The sequence below is a fragment of the Saccopteryx bilineata genome, chromosome 1 (genome assembly GCF_036850765.1).
Source record: "Saccopteryx bilineata isolate mSacBil1 chromosome 1, mSacBil1_pri_phased_curated, whole genome shotgun sequence".
Classification (NCBI taxonomy): Eukaryota; Metazoa; Chordata; class Mammalia; order Chiroptera; family Emballonuridae; genus Saccopteryx; species Saccopteryx bilineata.
Genome location: NC_089490.1, coordinates 133,683,925 through 133,704,141, shown reverse-complemented (window position 1 = coordinate 133,704,141; position 20,217 = coordinate 133,683,925). Strand labels below are relative to the sequence as shown.

General features: G+C 40.6%; 2 protein-coding genes across 5 annotated transcripts in view; both read right to left on the bottom strand.

The window, feature by feature from the left end:
* Positions 1-276: 276 nt before the first annotated feature.
* On the bottom strand, positions 277-7,813 carry GNRH1 (gonadotropin releasing hormone 1). 2 transcript variants are annotated; one of them, XM_066253249.1, is made up of 4 exons: positions 7,487-7,813; positions 5,328-5,466; positions 2,126-2,221; positions 277-430 (listed from the first exon to the last, which is right to left on the bottom strand). In XM_066253249.1, the coding sequence occupies exons 2-4, from the start codon at positions 5,463-5,465 to the stop codon at positions 389-391; spliced, it is 276 nt and encodes a 91-aa protein (XP_066109346.1). In that variant the 5' UTR covers position 5,466; positions 7,487-7,813; the 3' UTR covers positions 277-388. The 2 variants fall into 2 exon arrangements, with proteins under 2 accessions (XP_066109346.1, XP_066109345.1); XM_066253248.1 differs by lacking the exon at positions 7,487-7,813 and having other exon boundaries at positions 5,328-6,578.
* Positions 7,814-12,952: 5,139 nt separating this feature from the next.
* KCTD9 (potassium channel tetramerization domain containing 9) overlaps positions 12,953-20,217 on the bottom strand; it is a 36,556-nt gene continuing 29,291 nt past the window's right edge. For all 3 annotated transcript variants that reach the window (XM_066267224.1, XM_066267214.1, XM_066267209.1), the window contains 3 exons: positions 17,155-17,260; positions 15,199-15,332; positions 12,953-13,107 (listed from right to left, as the gene is read on the bottom strand). In XM_066267224.1, the coding sequence (XP_066123321.1) occupies positions 12,991-13,107; positions 15,199-15,332; positions 17,155-17,260 (357 nt within the window). In that variant the 3' untranslated portion in view covers positions 12,953-12,990. The remainder of the gene's footprint in view (positions 13,108-15,198; positions 15,333-17,154; positions 17,261-20,217) is intronic.

Here is a 20,217-nt window from a genome sequence, read left to right as displayed (position 1 = left end):
AGGCATGGTTGAAAATAAAACATTCCAGTAGACCCTGGAGCTGAATCAGCTTGTTTGGCCCAGACCAACACGTGCCTGTTGTCCTGGGAACAGAGTAGAGGTAGAGGAGGTCCCCGAGGCCCCTGGTCAGCAGTGGTGTTGACTCTCCCTGCTCCTGTCCACTGCCCCGACATGTGAGGACTCTCCTTTGTGGGCTCACAAGGTCTCCACCAGAAGTCTGAGTTAAAGACTTAGTTAGCTCATGCCACTTTATTCACACTACTTCATTAAGAAACATATGCAACTTGACATAAGAATTTCTGGAATTCACACAATTTACAGACACTAAATAGGGCACAAATATCAAAGACAGAATCATACTCATGTCAATTCTTCTGGACCAGTTTGTTTAAATCTTCTTTGGCCCAGTTTCCTCTTCGATCAGATTTTCCTGAAAAATATGTGAGTAATAAATATCTCATGATTGATTTTACTGGCTGAATTTCATTATGTTTTTGATATATTATTTCAAAAATACCAATATAGAAAGAAAAGACCAGTTTGTTTTGTGCACTAGAAAGTGCTATACAATCATGTCTTTTAAAGTTGTTTATAATATGCCTGACCAGGTGTTGGCACAGTGGATAGAGCATCAGACTGGGATGCAGAGGACCCAGGTTCGAAACCCCAAGGTCACTGGCTTGAGTGAGGTCTCATCAGCTTAAGCACTGGGTTGCTGGCTTGAGCATGAGATCATAGACATGACCCCATGGTCACTGGCTTGTGCCCAAGGTTGCTGGCTTGATCAAGGGGTCACTCGGTCTGCTGAAGCACCCCGTCAAGGCACATATGAGAAAGCAATCAATGAACAACTAAAGTGCCACAACAAGTTGATGCTTCTCATCTCTCCCCCTTCTTGTTTTCCCTGCCTGTTCCTCTGTCTCTCTCTCGCTCGCTTAAAAAAAAAAAGTAAAGTTGTTTATAATAATATCTTTATTAATTTAAAGACAGGACACGAGGAAGAAGGCAAAAGAAAGGTCTCACCAGTCAGTTTGCTATTAACTCAATGTCTGCTGCAATGCCTGCTTTTTAATATCATGTTGGAGAAATTCCAGTGCTTGCTGTATTTTTATCATGTGGTAAGCAAGATTATAAAAAGAAAGGAAAAAGAGACACCAGTCATCTTTTTTCCTTTTTTCTATGCATTGGAAGTTTGAGTCAATGGAGAGAGTGAAAACTATAGCTGAACTCCACATGTGATCTATTCGGGCTGTCCCTGCTCCTGGCACAGCAGAATGAACTGTCGTGCTCCTAACTGCCACAGCAGAGCGCACCCGGAAGCTCGGAGAACACTCACGGGCAATTCCTGTATTCTGAAAAAAGCCTACATGGGTTACTATATTTTCATTCTTGGTGAGAATTTGGAGATCCAATCATAAAACAGGAAATCAAATATGTGGCTCTGAATTATAAACTTACCAGTTTGGAACTTTTTATGCTAAAGGGAAAATTTAACCAAAGCACCATTAAAAAAACCCTCCATCCTCTTTTTTTTTTTCTAAGTTTTCTTTTTAAATTTATTTATTTTAGGGGTGGGGGAGACACACACACACACACAGAAGGGGAGAGGAGCAGGAAGCATCAGCTCCCATGTGTGCCTTGACCAGGTAAGCCCCGGGTTTTGAACCGGCAACCTCAGCGTTCCAGGTCGACGTGTTATCCACTGTGCCATCACAGGTCAGGCCCAGAGCACCATTTTTATTTCTGCCTTTCCCAGGGAATGCAAGAATCACTGAAGAATTGATGGGGAGGTGTGGTTACCTAGAAAAGAAGTGTCTAGGGGGTGTGTCTGAAGAATACATGGACATATTTGAGGAACTGACATAGAAGAGTGGGAAGAAATTTGTTTTGTCCATCACCCCAAAGATCAACATGAGCAGATAAAGGTTACTGGGTGATTTCAATTCAATTTATGAAAGAAAAATAAAGGTCCCCTCCATTGGTACTAACTGCTGAAAGGGGGTGTTAGGAGATAGAGAAGACCCTACCACAGGAGGAACATGGGCAGTCAGGAAGGGCAACCTAGAAGTAGATAGCCTCCCAGGTGGCACCCAGGCCCCTGTGTGTTGTTCCCGCTGTCACTCACCAGCGCCCCCCTCAGCATCCCAAGGGCAGAATGCTGCTGGTGCAAGGTGCATTCGAAGCGCTGAGGCTCTGCTCGCGGATCAACCTTCTTGGCAACCTGAAGAAAAAGAATGTGACTCTTGGAGATGGAGATAAAGAAATAAAATGGTATTTTCCATTTCCACTAAAAATTGTGGAAAATGAGGTCACAGTCGATGCGGGATATAGAGAGTTGCAGAATTGGGATGGGTACTTGACCAACATACATCTGCCCTCCATCAGTTTTGCAGATTGATACAGGGTTTGGAGGTGATGGTGATGGGAAGGGGAGGTAATGTTTTCTCTCTAGAGATGATGAGCATGAAGTACTTCTAACCTCATGAGAAGACAGTATACAAAACATGGAAGAGGCCCTGGCAAGTTGGTTCACTGATAGAGCATCGGCTGGCATGTAGATCTCCAGGGTTCGATTCCAGTCAGGGCACACAGGAGAAGTGACCTTCTGTTTCTCCATCCCTCCCCTCCCCCTTCCCCCTTTTTTCTCTGTCTCTCTCTTCCCCTCCCTCTGCCATGGTTCATTTAATTCCAGGGCATCTCCCCCAGAGCTGAGGATGGCTCTGGGGCCTCCCCTAAGGTGCTAAAAATAGCTCAGTTGGGAGTATGGCCCCAGATGGGCAGAATATGGGCCCCAGACAGAGAATCCCAGTAAGGGCACATGTGCGAGTCTGTCTCTTTATCTCCCCTCCTCTCTCTTGGAATAAGAAAAAAAGAAATACAAGAGCTTATAGTTATGAATAGGATTGATTTTTATTTTCTAGCTTTTACTAAGTATGTCATAGTTAAATAAGAGTCACTTCACATACAATCTGTATAAGGGAGACCTCAAATTCTGGGGCTTCTTTATTTTGTATTAAATTGTTTTTAATATTTTTCCAAAAAGATGTTTCTTTCCAATGAAAACAAAATATATTTAAGTTTCTCTACCTACATTTCCCATTCTCAAGCCTTTGTTAATTGTCCTGACTCCAAATCACTCATCTTATACGACCTTATTTGTTTACCATTAATTAAAAACAGAACAAAAAAACCATAAGAAGAACTGTTTTTTATTAATCTATTGACGTTTTTGGATTCACCAGCTAACATATATGGCCTCTCTCATGTAATCTTCACATGACCCCAAGAAGTCACATTTTATAGATTAAAAACAAAACAACACCAACAACAATAAACAGGCACCCTATGTTAGTGCTGGCACTAGTGCTAAAATTGAATTTATAGGAAATGAAGTCCTCTGCTCTAGTGGCCTCTGATTTCTTTGCTTAAATACCCACATTAGTAAAAAGAAAGTATAGAGTATACACCCTTGATAAAGATATGTATTTTTTTTTTAATTTTTTTTATTTATTTATTTTTAGAGAGGATAGAGAGACAGAGAGAAGGGGGAGGAGCTGGAAGCATCAACTCCCATATGTGCCTTGACCAGGCAAGCCCAGGGCTTTGAACCGGCAACCTCAGCGTTTCCGGGTTGACGCTTTACCCACTGTGCCACCAGAGGTCAGGCAAAGATATGTATTTATAAGTTATAAAAGTGTGCTGCTAACCTAAATCGTAGGTATTTTTAAAAGATGAAATAAGGCCCTGGCCAGTTGGTTCAGTGGTAGAGAGAGCATCAGCCCTGTGTGTGAAAGTTCCGGGTTCGGTTCCTGGCCAGGGCACACAGGAGAAGTGCCCATTTGCTTCTCCACCCTTCTCCCTTCTTCTCTCTATCTCTCTCTTCCCCTCCTGCAGCCAAGGCTCCATGGCTGGCTTCATGGCCTCCACCGTAGGCATTAGAATGACTCCTGTTGTAACGGAACAACGCCCCAGATGGGCAGAGCAACGCCCCTAGTGGGCATGCTGGGTGGATCCTGGTTGGATACATATGGGAGTCTGTCTCTTTTCCTCCCTGCATCTCACTTCAGAAAAATATAATAATAATAAATAAATATAAAAGATAAAATAAGCCTGACCAGGCGGTGGCGCAGTGGATAGAGCATTGGACTGGGATGTGGAGGACCCAGGTTCGAGACCCCGTGGCCGCCAGCTTGAGCGCGGGCTCATCTGGTTTGAGCAAAAGCCCACCAGCTTGAACCCAAGGTCACTGGCTCCAGCAAGGGGTTACTCGGTCTGCTGAAGGCCCGCGGTCAAGGCACATATGAGAAAGCAATCAATGAACAACTAAAGTGTTGCAATGCGCAATGACAAACTAATGATTGATGCTTCTCATCTCTCTCCGTTCCTGTCTATCTGTACCTGTCTATCCCTCTCTCTGACACTCTCTCTGTCTCTGTAAAAAATAAATAAGTAAATAAATAAAAGATGAAATAAGAACAAAAAAAGCATAAACAGGAGTTCTAAGATTTCCTTTCCAGAACTCAGTGGATCATCTTGTCCTAGAGACCATGGCTCTGCCTGCTGTTTCCAGTTCCTTTGGCAATTCTATGTGTGCTGAGTATGAAGTGCTGTGCACTCATTGCATATTCTCTTAGAATTGTTCTTTTTCTTTGCCTCATTAGTCCTCATCTAATTTCAAAGCAGAAATGGGACTTTACTTTGTGTCTTTTCATCCCCAGAACACCTAGGATGGAGTCTGAGGTGGCACTACTGGGGACCACACAGAATGTTGGTAATATAGTTACTAACTTCATTTGGTTATTAAACTGAATAAACAAATAAAAACCAATGGTGTCCTGCTCAAATAAACTCCCTTGCTTTGCTCATTCATTTCTCTAGAGGCTCCCAGGTCTCCGTGACAAGTTAGAGAAGGGGATAAACTTTATGATTGCAAATGGAAGAGAATTTAAGAAATAAAACATACGTGATTATGTTTTAAATTACTTTATTTCAGTTATATACTTTGAGTAATTTAAGGGCCATTTTGACATGAAGGAATGGAATCTCCCTATAATAGAAAGGTAATGGGAGGTTCTAAACTCCTTTTTTTTTAGATTTTATTTATTGATTTTTTTTTTTTTTTTTTTTTTTTTTGAGAGAGAGGGGAGAAAAATGAGGGGAGAAGCAGGAAGCATTTACTCATAGTCATGGCTTCCTGGATGTACAGTGATCAGGCCAGCCCAGGGATTTGAACTGACACCCTCAGTGTTCCAGGTCGATGCTTTACCCACTATACCACCTCAGTTCAGGCATGGGAGGCTTGTTATTTTGAAGTGAGAGAGACTTACCTCTTCGAAAGAGTTGATCAAATTTTCTGCATTTCTTTTTCCTCCAGGGCGCAATCCGTAGGACCAGTGTTGGCTGGAGCAGCCCAGCATGCACGTCAGCATAATAAGTCCAGCTAGAAGTTTTGGAATTGGTTGCATTCTAAGGAACATCAGTGCAACAATCAAAATAGACCCCCCAAAAAGGACAAAAACAAAACAAAACATGGACAACAGTGTGGTGATTGCCAGGAGAGGGGAGGGAGCTGGAGGAAGGGTATGGGGGCATAAATGGAAATGGACAAAGACTTGACTTGAGAGGGGAGAGTGAACACACAATACAGTGTACAGAGATGTGTTGTAGAATTGGGCACCTGAAACCTCTAAAATTATGTTAACCAGCGTGACTCCCAAAATTCAATTAAAAAAAAGATCCAGACTGGGTTGAGCTTAAGATAAAGACCTCCTTGGTGAAGAGCCTAACAATTCTGTCACTAAGCTTGAGGAGTCTCTATAGTTGTCACACACAGATGTGAAAACATACATAACCACTTGCTTGCCTTGAGTTTCCTAGCCATTAGTGACGAGATCAGTTCTTTAAACTAGTCAACTTTAATTTTCATTATTTGTTTTGTTATTCAAACCCTATGTTCCCTACCTTGTGAAGTTCACCTTCTTGTCTTAACCTTTTCTCCTCATTGTTGGTTTTCGGCTGTACCATTTCTGAGATAAAGGGAATTGGGCCATCTGTTCTGATAGGTAGCTCCTACTAAAAATTTCTGACTAAAAGAAAAGCTTTGACGTTAAATGGCTACACTAGGAACTCCTTACACTCTGTCCTCTGGTTGTCCATGCTTTTGTGCTGGCTGGACCACTCATGAGAGTGAGAGAGGACTCCACACTTTTCCAAGCACTGAGTCCCAGACCAAATGCCTCCCTAGGCAAAGTGGTCTCAAATTCTCTAAGGACTTTAGGGTTTTCACAGAGTCTTCAAATTAATTTTCATTTTATGGGAAGAGGCTAAAGACAAAATCAAATACTGGTTAATGACCTGTTCCAAGTCCCCAAAGGCTAGATCTCTGTGGCCGGAGTGACAATGACCAAGAAGGTTAATGTTTCTTTAGACACCATCACACCTGGACTTAGCGTGTAGGGCAGGGGTCCCCAAACTATGGCCCGCGGGCTGCATGCGGCCCCCTGAGGCCATTTATCCGGCCCCCGCCGCACTTCTGGAAGGGGCACCTCTTTCACTGGTGGTCAGTGAGAGAAGCATAGTTCCCATTGAAATACTGGTCAGTTTGTTGATTTAAACTTACTTGTTCTTTATTTAAAATATTGTATTTGTTCCCATTTTGTTTTTTTACTTTAAAATAAGATGTATGCAGTGTGCATAGGGATTTGTTCATAGTTTTTTTTATAGTCCGGCCCTCCAATGGTCTGAGGGACAGTGAACTGGCCCCCTGTGTAAAAAGTTTGGGGACCCCTGGTGTAGGGTGTAGAAGCCCTATAGACAGACAACAGCACGCAGACTATAAAGTAGTAGAAATGCAAAGCATCTTACCTGTTGAGAGCCAAGAGCTGAAAGAATGCCAAACCTCCTTTGGATTGTGTTGAATATTGTGCCTTTTCACTTTCCTAGCTTCCTTTTTATGTGAAACTTTTCCAGGACACTGAAATCTTTCCCGCTGGTAAATTGTACCACACGTGGACTACTTTTTAATAGTTTTTTTTTTTTAATCATCCCACAAAGCCCTTTAATGTTGTATGTAATTGGAATACCCACTGGTATATCTGTTAAATTTACTTAAATCTTGGCCATTAAAACCTCCGCTAAGACTTTTATTTTATAGCTGAAGCTACAATTCAAAGAGATTAAAATCTAGTGAGGTTGGCTTCCCTTGAAGAAATTGACAGACCTATCAAGAGTTCAAGGAAAATAACCATCTTAGATTAAGTGATGTTAAATACACACAAAATCTTTCACAAAGGAGGCTGTGTGATAATTGCGGAAAGAGGTTGATGGGAGGATGCCTGGGATCTGGTCTCAGCTCTTAGATTTCTCATTTGTAAAAGGAATGACTTATAAATAATAAGTGATTATTGGCACTATACCAAGTCCAGATGGAACCTTAAAATATATTGTATCTCTGTCTCCTACCCACCAGGCTCCCTCCTGGACTTACCTTGAAAGTCTTCTGTAACATCAAAAAGGTAAGTAGAAACATCGTAGTTAGAATACAATAAGCACAGGACCTTCTAGAGCAGATTTAGGTCAGTAGTTTAACTCATTCCAGTGAATGCTTACTTATCCAGTGAAAATATGCAAATCACTTGCTAAAGGCAGTGGGAGCACAAAAGGGAGAAATACTAGTTTCCTGGTATGTCAATAAGCCCAGCCTTACTCATTATTGACAGTCCTGCAAAGTGGATATCATTATCCAAGTTTTATAGACACATGTATCAACCCGGCAGTGAACGCTTGGATATGTTATTTACACAGTATAATTATTTAAAAGAGAAAGAGAACCATTAATTTTTATTACATGTATTTGAAAACATAATTGTCTTTCTCTAATTTACCCCTGGGCTGTAACTCATGATTGTCAGATCCTATCTTATTTAAACATGTTAAATTTGTAGCATTTAGGTAGCATTCAGTAAGTATAGGTATGAATAAATGAATGAAAATAAGGATCTTATAACCAGATTAAGCCTAATGCTTCCTCTATTTCTGCATCAAAGATATGTTTAATCTGATGTACAAGTAAAAATTCACATACAATTGGCTGTAAGGACTGTTATATTAGGTAAATAGTAAAATGGCTGAAAATAACTGGATATTTGGTCATTTTTAGAGCCAGGAGTAGCAGTTTCTCCTTGGGTAGGATGCTAAATCAATCACTGCCCAGTGTCCTCTGGAGCAATGACATCTGCAAGGATCTCAGAGTGAAGAGCAATGGTGTCTTGCCCAAGTAAACCCCTTGCCTTGCTCATCCATCTCTCCCGAGGCTGTCAGATCCTCCTGACAAGTTAGAGAAGGAATAAACTTTATAATTGCAACTAGATGGGAACTTAAAAAAAGAAAATACAAGTGATTATGTCTTAAATTATTTTATTTATACACTTTGAATAATTTAAGGGCCATTCTAACATGAAGGAGGGGAATCTCATCTCTCTAAAATAGAAGGGTAAAGAGAGACTGTTTTTCAAAAAAAGTTTATGATGTATGAACAGCATTCATTTAAATTGTCCAACTGATTTCCTGTTTGCTGAAAGAGATGTGCTTCTAGTATTGCATAAGCAGATGTGATCTTTGATTAGGACTGATGAAATAGGAGTTAGGACTTCTGACCCTATTCTCAGATTAATCACTTATCTCTGGTTAAGCATCATTGGATTTATTATTTCTATCACTTGGTATTAAATTTTAAGATAATGCTTTGAAATTTTTAGATGACTACAGACACATGATCTATGAATTCATTTAGTATACCCTCTGAGTCTGCATAATTATTGTTGGTGGTCACAGGTATAAAGGGCAGAGGCCAAATTTATTATATTTTCTACAGCATCAAATAGCAATTTCTACAGTATCAAATATGCAATTAACAAAATGTTGATATTTAGTGACAAACTCTGAATCCTTTCATAGTTCCAAGGACAGAGCAATTTACCATGATGCTGAATTTAGTAACTACGGTTTAAATAATTAGATTTTATAGTTACCACTTTTTTCCTAATTTAAAAAATTTCCTGAATGTTAAAGTATGGCTTTTTAGAGAGAAAATGGCTTCATTTTCTGTATTAAAAAAAATACCTTCAAATTATTAAAACATAACAATGATTCAGCAATCTTCCTGAAGGACTGAAGCAACCGTTTTGCCCTAATGTGAAATCTCAGCAGGAAGAGCAGGCACCTGTGGACATGTTTAAGGCTGTGAAAGGGGTTCGGAAAATTAATCCTTGAGGAAGGTGCTCGGTAAGGAAAATAAAGTACGGTAACTGCTTTGCTTTGTAGAGGTGTACCTTTTAATTTTAAAAATAATACTTCCTTTGCTTTTCATGTATTAAAGATGATTTAAAGTTTACTTGAGGGTAGCTTTACAGTACAACCAATTCATAAAATGAACAACCAAAGAAATGTTCAAGACGATTTATGATGGTAACCTTCATAAGATGAATTTACAGTATTTTCTACTAAAATTTCTTTGAAACTGTAGTTGAAAGGACTAGATGAGGCTATATTACAGCATAACAAAATATTGCTCTAAAAAATTACACAGTAAAGAGTACTACTTTTTTTTTAGATTAAAAAAATATAAAGGGGTCCTCAGGTTACAACAGTTTGAACATAGGATGTTTCAAGTTTACGATGCTCACTCCCATAAAAACCTTAAAATAATTGAGATGAGTGTGTTCGGCTTATGCTGTTAGCGTCGTATTTAAGGACTATATGGGCAAACTAGTTTGCTTGCGTGCAGCAGAATACACAGTAACGTGCATGAGTGAGGGAGTTGGCGTCCTCAGTATGCTTACCTATGCCATTTTTACTGTTATAAGCACAAATGTTTCATTTGTGTTAGGCTATGGTGTGTTTCGACTTACACCACAATTCGGGTTATGTCACTGTCATAGGAACGGACCTGTGTTGTAACCCAAGGTCCACCTGTATTTATTGATTTTAGAGAAAGAGGAAGAGAAGCAGAGAGAGACATTGAAGAATTCCTGTATGTGCTGACTGGGGGTCAAACCCACAATCTTGTGTATCAGGATGATACCAACCAAGCTATCTGGCCAGGGCTAGAGTAGCTCATTTAGGTTTGAAACCTTTTTCTAGCCCTCCTCCCCACCAACTGTACTTTTGCCTCTGTGTATAGACATGTTTCATCACTAGGGCCAATGAAAGTTTTACCATTTTGGAATTTGCCTCCCTCTCTTTAAAATTCTCCCTCTAGTTGTCAGGCAAGAATGTTTTTTTTATTTTTTTATTTTTGCTTTGTTTTTTTAATTTTTCCGAAGCTGGAAATGGGGAGGCAGTCAGACAGACTCCCGCATGCGCCTGACCGGGATCCACCTGGCATGCCCACCAGGGGGCGATGTTCTGCCCCTCTGGGGCATCGCTCTGTTGCATCCAGAGCCATTCTAGCGCCTGAGGCAGAGGCCAAGGAGCCATCCCCAGCGCCCAGGCCATTTTTGCTCCAGTGGAGCCTCGGCTGCGGGAGGGGAAGAGAGAGACAGAGAGGAAGGAGAGGGGGAGGGGTGGAGAAGCAGATGGGCGCTTCTCCTGTGTGCCCTGGCCGGGAATCGAACCTGGGACTCCTGCATGCCAGGCCGCCGCTCTACCGCTGAGCCAACCGGCCAGGGCTTTTTTTTTTTTTAATTATTTTTTTTTATTCATTTTAGAAAGGAGAGGGAGAGACAGAGAGAGAGAGAGAGAGAGAGAGAGAGGAGAGACAGAGAGAGAGAAGGGGGGGAGGAGCTGGAAGTATCAACTCCCATATGTGCCTTGACCAGGCAAGCCCAGGGTTTTGAACCGGCGACCTCAGCACTTCCAGGTCAACGCTTTATCCCACTGCGCCACCACAGGTCAGGCCCAGGCAAGAATGTTTTGAGGGGCAATGTATGTAAACAACTTCATAAAGCTGACTGGTAATGTTCACCAGCCACAGAGTGACACCACTTAAATGAATTTAGAAGGAAATCTTTTCTTTTTTGAAATTTCTTCAAGTGATGAGCGTGGTGGATTCGTAGCAGACCATAAAATAATGCTTAAACAGACACATTTACTTTCATGGCCCTTCCAAAGGACTGGCCCTTTGTGTCCTGCTGCGTTTCTTCTCCCACCCAGACCCTCAGGAAAGTCATCTGCACACACTGAGACACAGAAGCGGAATATGGAAAGTGCCGCTTTCCAAAGCAAGACACGGAGCTCCTTTAACACATCTCACATTGTTTATTAATGCAGTATGCATTAGACCAAACTCTGCTCTGCCATTTCTAACATCAGCTTTAGATCTTTCAGTCTTCTCCACTTTCAGGTTATGTTTACAGAGGTCCCTCAAGTAGATGACCAACATTTTCTATAATCATTGAAAATATAGTACAGAGTGACAGAATTTAAATATAATTTAGGCACATATTGATTATGAAAATAGATATCTCCCAATACAGTACTTCTCTGTCTTGGTAAAAATAATAAAGCAAAGAAAATAATTCATTTCTGAAGTTGCTTTCCTTTCCCTGTAAAGGTCTGAGCTCCTCCTACTATGCATATATATCCTTTACTGTGAGGAAAGCTTTGCATATATGTATCTAGAAGAATAAGCTATGTAAATATTAAAGACATGACATCCTCCCAGAGGAGACAAGGTGGTTTTCAATGATTCATTGCCTCAGCCTAATGAATCTGGACAACTCAGAACCTACTTAGACACAGCTTATATCCCTGCTCTTAGAGCAATGTAGGGACAGCGACAGGCCCCAATTCTGCTCCTGCAGAGATAGTGACTCAAGAAAATCAGGCTAAAATTGACAAAACCAAACCAGACAATATAAGTAAAAGAACCAAAGGTGCTCACTGACTGGTACTATGTTTTGGACCAGCCAAATCTTTTATTATTTTTTGGTGTGTGTAATCAGTCAGTTTAAAATCCCTCATTCCCCACCATAGGGCTTAGCTGCAAGTACCCTGTGCTGCCTTCTAAAAGATAACTTCACCATACCCATTCATGTTTTATAGCTTTGAGCACAGTGGACTGAGACTCAGTATCTATTTCTAAGCTGGCCCTGTTTAAACTATTTGGCCATTGAATTAAATATTAGTAACACATCTTTGTTTTTGGTTTTGAAGTGCTTCCTATGTTTGTTTTGACTGTACAGGAGGAAACTAGGCTGGAAGTGTAAATAAATAAAGTTGCCAGGTCTGGCGTTGCATGGAACATGCTTAGAATGAAATTCTAAGGAATGCTCTTTTAAAAGTTGTTGCTATTGGTGAATTCTTCCCTCATCTGGAATTCCACTGTAACTCAGCTGACAGTGAGTACAGTGATGACTTTCCTTCAACTCTGTTTCAATCTGTAAGAATGGAGGATTTTAATTTAGCTACTATTTTATTTAAAAAATAAACATTTTAGAGATGAACCTGAAAAGAGAACCTTGGGGTCTGAACTCACCATACTCACAGTGTGACAGGCAAAGGGGGGGGGGCACCATTAAAGCTTGTTATTAACTTGAACAACCTCTTGAAAATTTTCAAAAGCCTAAAAATTTAAATATCCATATGCATCTAGCAACTCAATAAATACAATTGCATATGTTTTGCTTCTCATAAGTTAAAATCCTCAAACGCATTTCAAACCAAGATGGCATTTCCACATCATGCCTATTTAAAAGCAAATATAACAGATGCTATCCCTGGTCATAAAGCCAGGCATATCCCCTACTCCACTCAAAAAGCAGCCATCTAATCTAGATTCCCTACATCTATTAAATGAGTGCTTTTCTGTTAAAATCAGAATGTGGGGGAAAAGTCACTTTTCCCTTAATGCACCACTGAGAACAAGCTTAATCCTCTATTTTTTTTTTCATTTCCTTACACTGTTATTTCCTCTAGACAACTGAGTGGAGAAATCAAAGTGATAAGGAAAACATTTTTCATCTTGAGCATCTTCCTCCAGCCCTGAGATTCTCATCTGACACTTTGTGACATATGTAGTGGGGTCAGCATCTCTTCGAATATAGCTCCCTTCACGTTGGAACCTCTCAGGTTGGCTTCCTGAAGGTCACACCCAGACAGATCACAGTTCTGTAAGACAAAGGCAATAACCATGGAACTAATAATGAGATTTAAAGCTTTATCTGTTTCTTCTCAGAAATTACTCCTGGGCATGTTAGGAAAATGCTCCTATATAATAAAACTCAGTTATTTCAGGAAAACTTCTCTTTGGAAGAAAGTCAGGCCTGACCTGTGGTGGTGCAGAGGATGGAGCATTGACCTGAAATGTTGAGGTTGCTGGTTTGAAACCCTAGTCTTGCTGAGTCCAGGCATGTACGAGAAGCAACTACTACAAGTTGATGCTTCCTGTCCCCATCCCCTGCCTTTCTCTCTCTCTCTTTCTCTTCTCCCTCTAAAATCAATAAAGTTTTAAAACAAATTTCTCTTGAGATCATAGAGTGCTAGACCAGACACGGATTCTGAGTAAGTCCCTGGGGATGGTAGATACAACGATCAAAGAGAAGGTGACTGCACATAACCATCAGGACAGAATGTCAGCAGCTACTCTGCAAAAGTCAACCTGTTTAGTCTTTGCAATCAGGTGGACTGAGGGAGGTTTTCCCTATTTAACAACATTGACTACATGGCTTCTAAAAATCAAAGAAAAAAAATCATCATCTGAGAAGACAGTAACAAATAATAAAAAATTAAATAAGAGTACTTAAATAGGTTTATCTCTTCAGCCTCCTCTGGTTCTTTTAAGTTTAAGAACATAACCCTAAACTGGCCCTGGCCAGCTGCCTCAGTGGATAGAGTGTCAGCCCTGCATATAGATGTCCTGGATTCGACACCAGGTCAGGCCACACAAAAGTGACCATCTGCTTCTCCTCCTCTCCCTCTGCCCCCTGCTCTCCCTGTACCTCTCTTGCAGCCAGTGGCTCGACTCGATTGAGCATCAGCCCCAGGTGCTGAGGATGGCTTAGTTAGTCAAAGTGCATCAGCCTTAGGTGCTAAAAATAGCTCAGTTGATTTCAGCATTGACCCCAGACAGGGGTTACTGGATGGGTCCTGGTCCAGGTGGATGCAGGAGCCTGTCTCACTGTCTCCCTTCCTTTCACTTAAAAAAGAACACAAAAAACTTTAAACTTTAATAAAACCTGCTACTCTGCTGCTTAGAGCTATAAAGAAAACAAGGCAAAATATTATAAAATTAACAGCAAGCTAAATTTTGATGTTCTGTACTCTACAATCCAATCTATGCCAGACTTCCTGTATCGGGCCATACTGTTCAGTATGATGGCACCAGCTACATGTGGCCATTTATATTTAAATGAATTAAAAGCAAACAAAATTTCAAAGTCCATCTCAAGTATTCAATAGCCACATGTGATTGACAGCTACTGTACCGACCAGACACAAAGCATGTCTGGCAGTGCAGAAAGTGCCCCTGGAGAGCTGAGGTAGGCCTCCCACAGCTATTAGCTGGCTGGCTAAATCATAAAATCAAGGCAAAATGTAGACTACAGTGCTGCTGAGACAGATGACTGGGCAAAAGGAAAATCTCACATTGAGATTTAAAAAAAATGTTTATTTTACTGATTTCAGAAACAGAGGAAGGGAGAGAGAGACAGAGAGTAACACTGATGTGTTCCTATATGGGCCCTGACTTGGGATCGACCAGCAACTTCTGTATTTCAGGATGAAGCTCTAACCAACCAAGATATCTGGCCAGGGCATCACATTGAGATTTAAAACAAAAATAATGTCAATTTAGAATAGGCTTTCCCCAAACCTGATTTCACATCTGATATTGTTTAATTTCTCAAGTAGTTTAAGAAATAATCTGGTCCCATTTAATCTTTTGGAATAAAAATTTAAGAAAGATAATAAATTAGGTTAATATAGCACCTATCAAACTTATCTACAGGAGAAAAAGAAAGAAGTGAAATCAACTTCAAATGTCAGATGAACCTTCAGTGTGAAACTGGCATCTCTGACGTGGGTGCTGGCCCGGCTCTGGGATTCAGGTCTGTTGATCAAGCAGGGAAGGAAACACCAGTCCGCTGTGCTGCTGTTACTGGAAGCTCTCACCAGCCAACTACGGTATGATCTCAATAAACTCTGTGTGAGGTACTCAAGAGATTCTAAATCAACAAAACTCTTTAAAAATGTGTGTCTCACCTCTAAATCAGTTCCTGCTAGGGTTGCTCCTCTGAGGTTACAGTTCTTCAACTTCGCATTTTTTAAGGTAGCAACTCGCAGGTTAATTCCTGTCATCTGACTCCCTTCCATATCCACACCTTTTAGGTTAGCACCTAGAGTAAACATATAATACTTGGGGATTAGCTGGACTTAAAAATATTTAGTTACCCACCTTAAAAAAACCACAGTAAGACTGACATGGAGGAGAGGGATGACAGGCTGCTTTAACTTTTGCAAATGATTCTGAACTATAAATCTCAAGGTCTCAACCAACTTACATATATAGAGTTCACTGTTAATTATTTGTTCACACATACTATGAATTAAGAATTTTTTTTTTTTTTTACAGAGAGAGAGAGTCAGAGAAAGGGATAGACAGGGACAGACAGACAGGAACGAAGAGAGATGAGAAGCATCAATCATCAGTTTTTTGTTGTGACACCTTAGTTGTTCATTGATTGCTTTCTCATATGTGCCTTGACCATGGGCCTTCAGCAGACTGAGTGACCCCTTGCTCGAGCCAGCGACCTTGGGTCCAAGCTGGTGACCTCGGGGTCTCAAATCTGGGTCCTCCGCATCCCAGTCCAACACTCTATCCACTGCGCCACTGCTTGGTCAGGCTAAGAATGTTTTAGTCTATATTTTTGAGGAGGAAATGCAATTTGGTCTCATGATAATTAGCACTTTTATAATAAGCCTCCATAAATTTATGTCAAGGAAGATAAGTACTATGTCTTCTAAACATACAAGTAAACCAAAAGACCAGTGTACAGATACAAGAAAACAATGAAAAATTCATAAACAAAACATTAAACCTAAAAATGACAAAAACTTCCTGGTTTTGTGCAAACAGAAAACCTTTTTTTTTTCTTCCAAATTTTTCCATTGATTGAAGAGAGAAGCATCACCTTGCTGCTCCACTTAGATGTGCACTCACTGGTTGCTTCCTCTACGTGCCCTGACCAGGGACTGAACCTATGACTGAGATAAGAATCCCCCCTTTTACTAACAGGTTTAAAAGGCATTTTATGATTTAGGCCAAGCATTCAGAGAGATTTTGTAAATGTGATTTTTATACTTGTGTGTGATTTATACCAGCTCAAGATGGCCGATCTCATTCCTGCTCAAGAAGGGCTGTTATATTGTAAATAGAGAAGTTTTTGTACTAGAAGGTTTTGAGAGGAAGGAGGAAGGAGTCTCTGACCCCTCCCTTCCCCACACCTGTGAGGAAGAAGGTAAACAGCCAGGAATGTGGAGGAGAAGGGAGATTTCAGTAGCCCTTTCCTCTCCGCTTTCTTTCTCCTTAATGGGCAGTTTACAAACACTTATCCTCTGACATCATTTAACCCCTCCCATGCTGAAACTGTGTGATTGACCTATGTACTTCTAGACAAAGGAATCACGAGATCCATGTATGTGAACCTGTGTTCTGTAAAGGGTATATAAGATGTAAGAAATCTAATTTTGGGGAGCTACCTGTCTTTGGAGTCACAAGCCCTACGTGCTCTGCCGGCTTTAATAAATTCTCTTTTCCTCTTACAGTTATCTGTGTGTCAATCCTCCATTGGGTTGCTTTCCTGCAACATGACCTCACTGTGAAGGGATGACACACTCTACCCACTGAGCCACCTGGCCAGGGCCTAAAATTCTTAATTTTGGTCAGTATGTTGTTCTGTTTGAAAGTTTAAGATGTTGCTATTTAATTCCCCAACTGAGCCTCACTGAGTATTAGAGGCTGGATTTCCCCAAGTTCTCAATGTTGGTTAGCATGTGACTGAGACCAAGGAATGGCTGATCCCTGTGCAAATTCTCCAAGTACGGTGACAGGAAATCTACCCCTGTATGATTGTTTTACCAGTGGCAATTACTCTGTTGGGCTTTTAACTTAATGATATGTTTTTCCCTTAGAAAAGATAATTATAGACAGAATCTCACCTTCTAAATTGGCTTTAAGACCAGAAGGATCTTCAAAGTTGCACAGTTTCAGGGAAGCCCCTTCTGCATTGGAACAGAGCATCTTGACCCCCTGGAGATTTGCACACTGGCAAGAGAAAAGTCCATGTTCTAAGGTTCAGAATTTTGTTTGGAAAAGAAGGACTGTCTCAAACAGTTGTTAAAACATTTTTAACTTCCACTGCTGAAAGTCTTTTTAAAAGAAAGGGTATATTAGCCCAATGCTAGCAAAAAAGAAGACTGGTCTTGGCCTGGAGTCTAAACCACCAGCATAGCTGAGTAGGAAAGACAGGCATATCTGTTGTCCTGGAGTTCGCAAGTGACATCAAGTAAGGGGGGAAATGCAAGCTGTTCCGAAAGGATTTAGGTTAGCTGCAGACAAAGGGGAGGGTGTGAAGCAGGGCTAGTTCAGGGACAGGCAGAGCAGAGCCTAAGGAAAAGTCTGCCCTGTGGATGTTGATTAGCATTAGCTGTGGGTGGGAGGTAGATTGGAAAATTCATGTGTAAATAAAGCAGAAGGTTCCTGGGGTTCTGTGGGGCCTGGGTACTCTCTGTTTTGGATAATCTCAGAAACAGACACCTGGAAATTAATCCTAAATTCCAAAAGATACACAGGAATGTGAGCAGTCTTTCATCAGAACCATTAACAGCTATTAACAGGCTAGCTGGTCCATCTCTCACTCTTCAGCAGTATAATTTTAATTAATTGATTACTTTGTTTATTTTTAAAAAATTTAAATTCATTTATTCATTTTTTTGGAGAGGAGAGACAGAGAGAGAGAAAGAGAGAGAAGGAGAGGAGGAGCAGGAAGCATCAACTCCCATACGTGCTTTGCAGGGCAAGCCCAGGGTTTCGAACCAGTGACCTCAGTGTTCCAGGTCGATGCTAAATTTATCCACTGCACCACCACAGGCCAGGTCGGTATAATTTTAATTTAAAATGTCTCAAAAATTTTCTCATCACAGTAAAAGAAAAAAATAGAAAAGGGGAAAGAAAATTAATTTCTGTTGACAATAAAGACTTCCAATTGAATTCAATATGAACTAAGAACTGTGTTAACAAATAGTTCTTTTAAATCTCCATTTCAAAAGAAACAACTCAACCCATGCAGGCCCACTTTCCAAGAAATTTAAGAGTTTAGATAAAGAAGTTGGGGAGTCTGAATTATTATATATTCATTTCTATTTTTATAACCAGCCCTGGGCATGACAGCTGACAGTTGAAATGTATAGATAAGGAAATCATAAACTTGTCAGGGTTGTGCATTTTCTCTTCTGTATTACTGTAGCAATCAATAATATTATAGATGTTCAATCATGCTACTACCATCTTCATTTCAAAGGTCAGAATACTAAAGTCAGCTATTAAAGACATCACCCAGCTACAAATCAGTAACAAGTTGTTGATAGGATCTTTTGGCACCATCCAATGCTACACAACATTGTCAACCTTACGCATCCAAATCACAGGATAAAATATAGAGTAAAAAGCTAGAAAATAGATGTTAGAATTTTAAATTATGCCATTTTATCTCAAAGGGTTCAGTGGTATCAGCTTTGAACTCTGACAACTACTTGATAAGGCAGCAAGTATTTATAGGGGTGACAAAAACATTAGATCTTCACAAAATTGTTACCAAAGTAGATACGAATGTAAAGTTTAAAATCGGTTAAGACACTATACAATGGTACCTTGAGATACAAGCAGACCAACATACGAATTTTTTTTTTAAGATATGAGCTGCAACTTGGTCCATATTTTTGTTCGAGATCTGAGCGAAATTCCGAGATATGAGTCGTGATTTGGGATGCTGCTGCTAGTTGGCGCATGGGTCCAGTATCAGCAGCACAACACCAGCATCTCGTTCTTTCTCACGTGTTACCCGCAGAATCAAGTCGAATCTCGTGCGCTGTACTCGTTCTTACATCATTTTTGCATTTTTTACTAACTTTTTTTGTGTGCTATCATAGGGCCGAAGAAAGTGAGTGTCAAGGACAGTGGTGAGAAGAAGAGAATGATGTCGACAGAAGTAAAGCAAGAAATAATAGAAAAACATGAGCGTGGTGTACGAGTGATTGAACTGGCAAGGCTATATGACTGCAATACATCTACAATTTGTACCATCCTTAAACAAAAGGATGCCATAAAAGCACAAATCCAGTGAAAGGAACTACAATTCTGTCCCAATTAAGGACAAATATCTATGGAGAAATGGAGAAGCTTCTGCTGGTGTGGGTGAAAGAGAAAGAGCTGGCAGGAAATACAGTGACAGATACTGTAATATGTGAAAAGGCACATATTTACGGCGACTTGAAGAAGAAAGAACCATCAACCTCAAAAGAGGCAGAAGATATGTTTAAGGCAAGTCACAGCTGGTTTGAAAATTTCAAGAAGAGATCTGGCATCCACTCGGTGGTGAGGCATGGTGAAGCTGCGAGTGCTGACGTTAAGGCAGCTGAGGAGTACATTGCACGTTTTGCTGCGCTTATTGCAAAGGAAGGCTACATCCCCCAACAAGTGTTCAACTGTGACAAAACAGGATTGTTTTGGAAAAAAATGCCCCGGAGGACTTTCATCACCGCAGAGAAGCTGCCAGGCCATAAACCCATGAAGGACCGTCTGACCCTTGCATTGTGTGCAAATGCTAGCGGTGACAGTAAAGCCACTGCTAGTGTATCATCCCAAAAATCCTCGAGCCTTTAAGACTCACAAGATTCTTAAAGAAAAACTACAGGTTATGTAGAGCACCAATGCTAGGGCATAGGTTACACGGCAGTTTTTATTGAATGGGTAAATCTCGTCTTTGGTCCTGCAGTAAAGAAAAATCTTCAAGAAAATAAACTCCCAATGAAAGCATTACTAATCCTTGATAATGCTCGAGCCCACCCACCTGGTCTTGAAGATAACATTCTCAATGAGTTCAAATTCGGAAAGTGCTCTACCTCCCACCCAACACGACTTCAATCTTGCAACCTATGGATCAGCAGGTCATTTCCAACTTTAAAAAGCTTTACACAAAGCACTCGTTCCACCGCTGCTCTGAG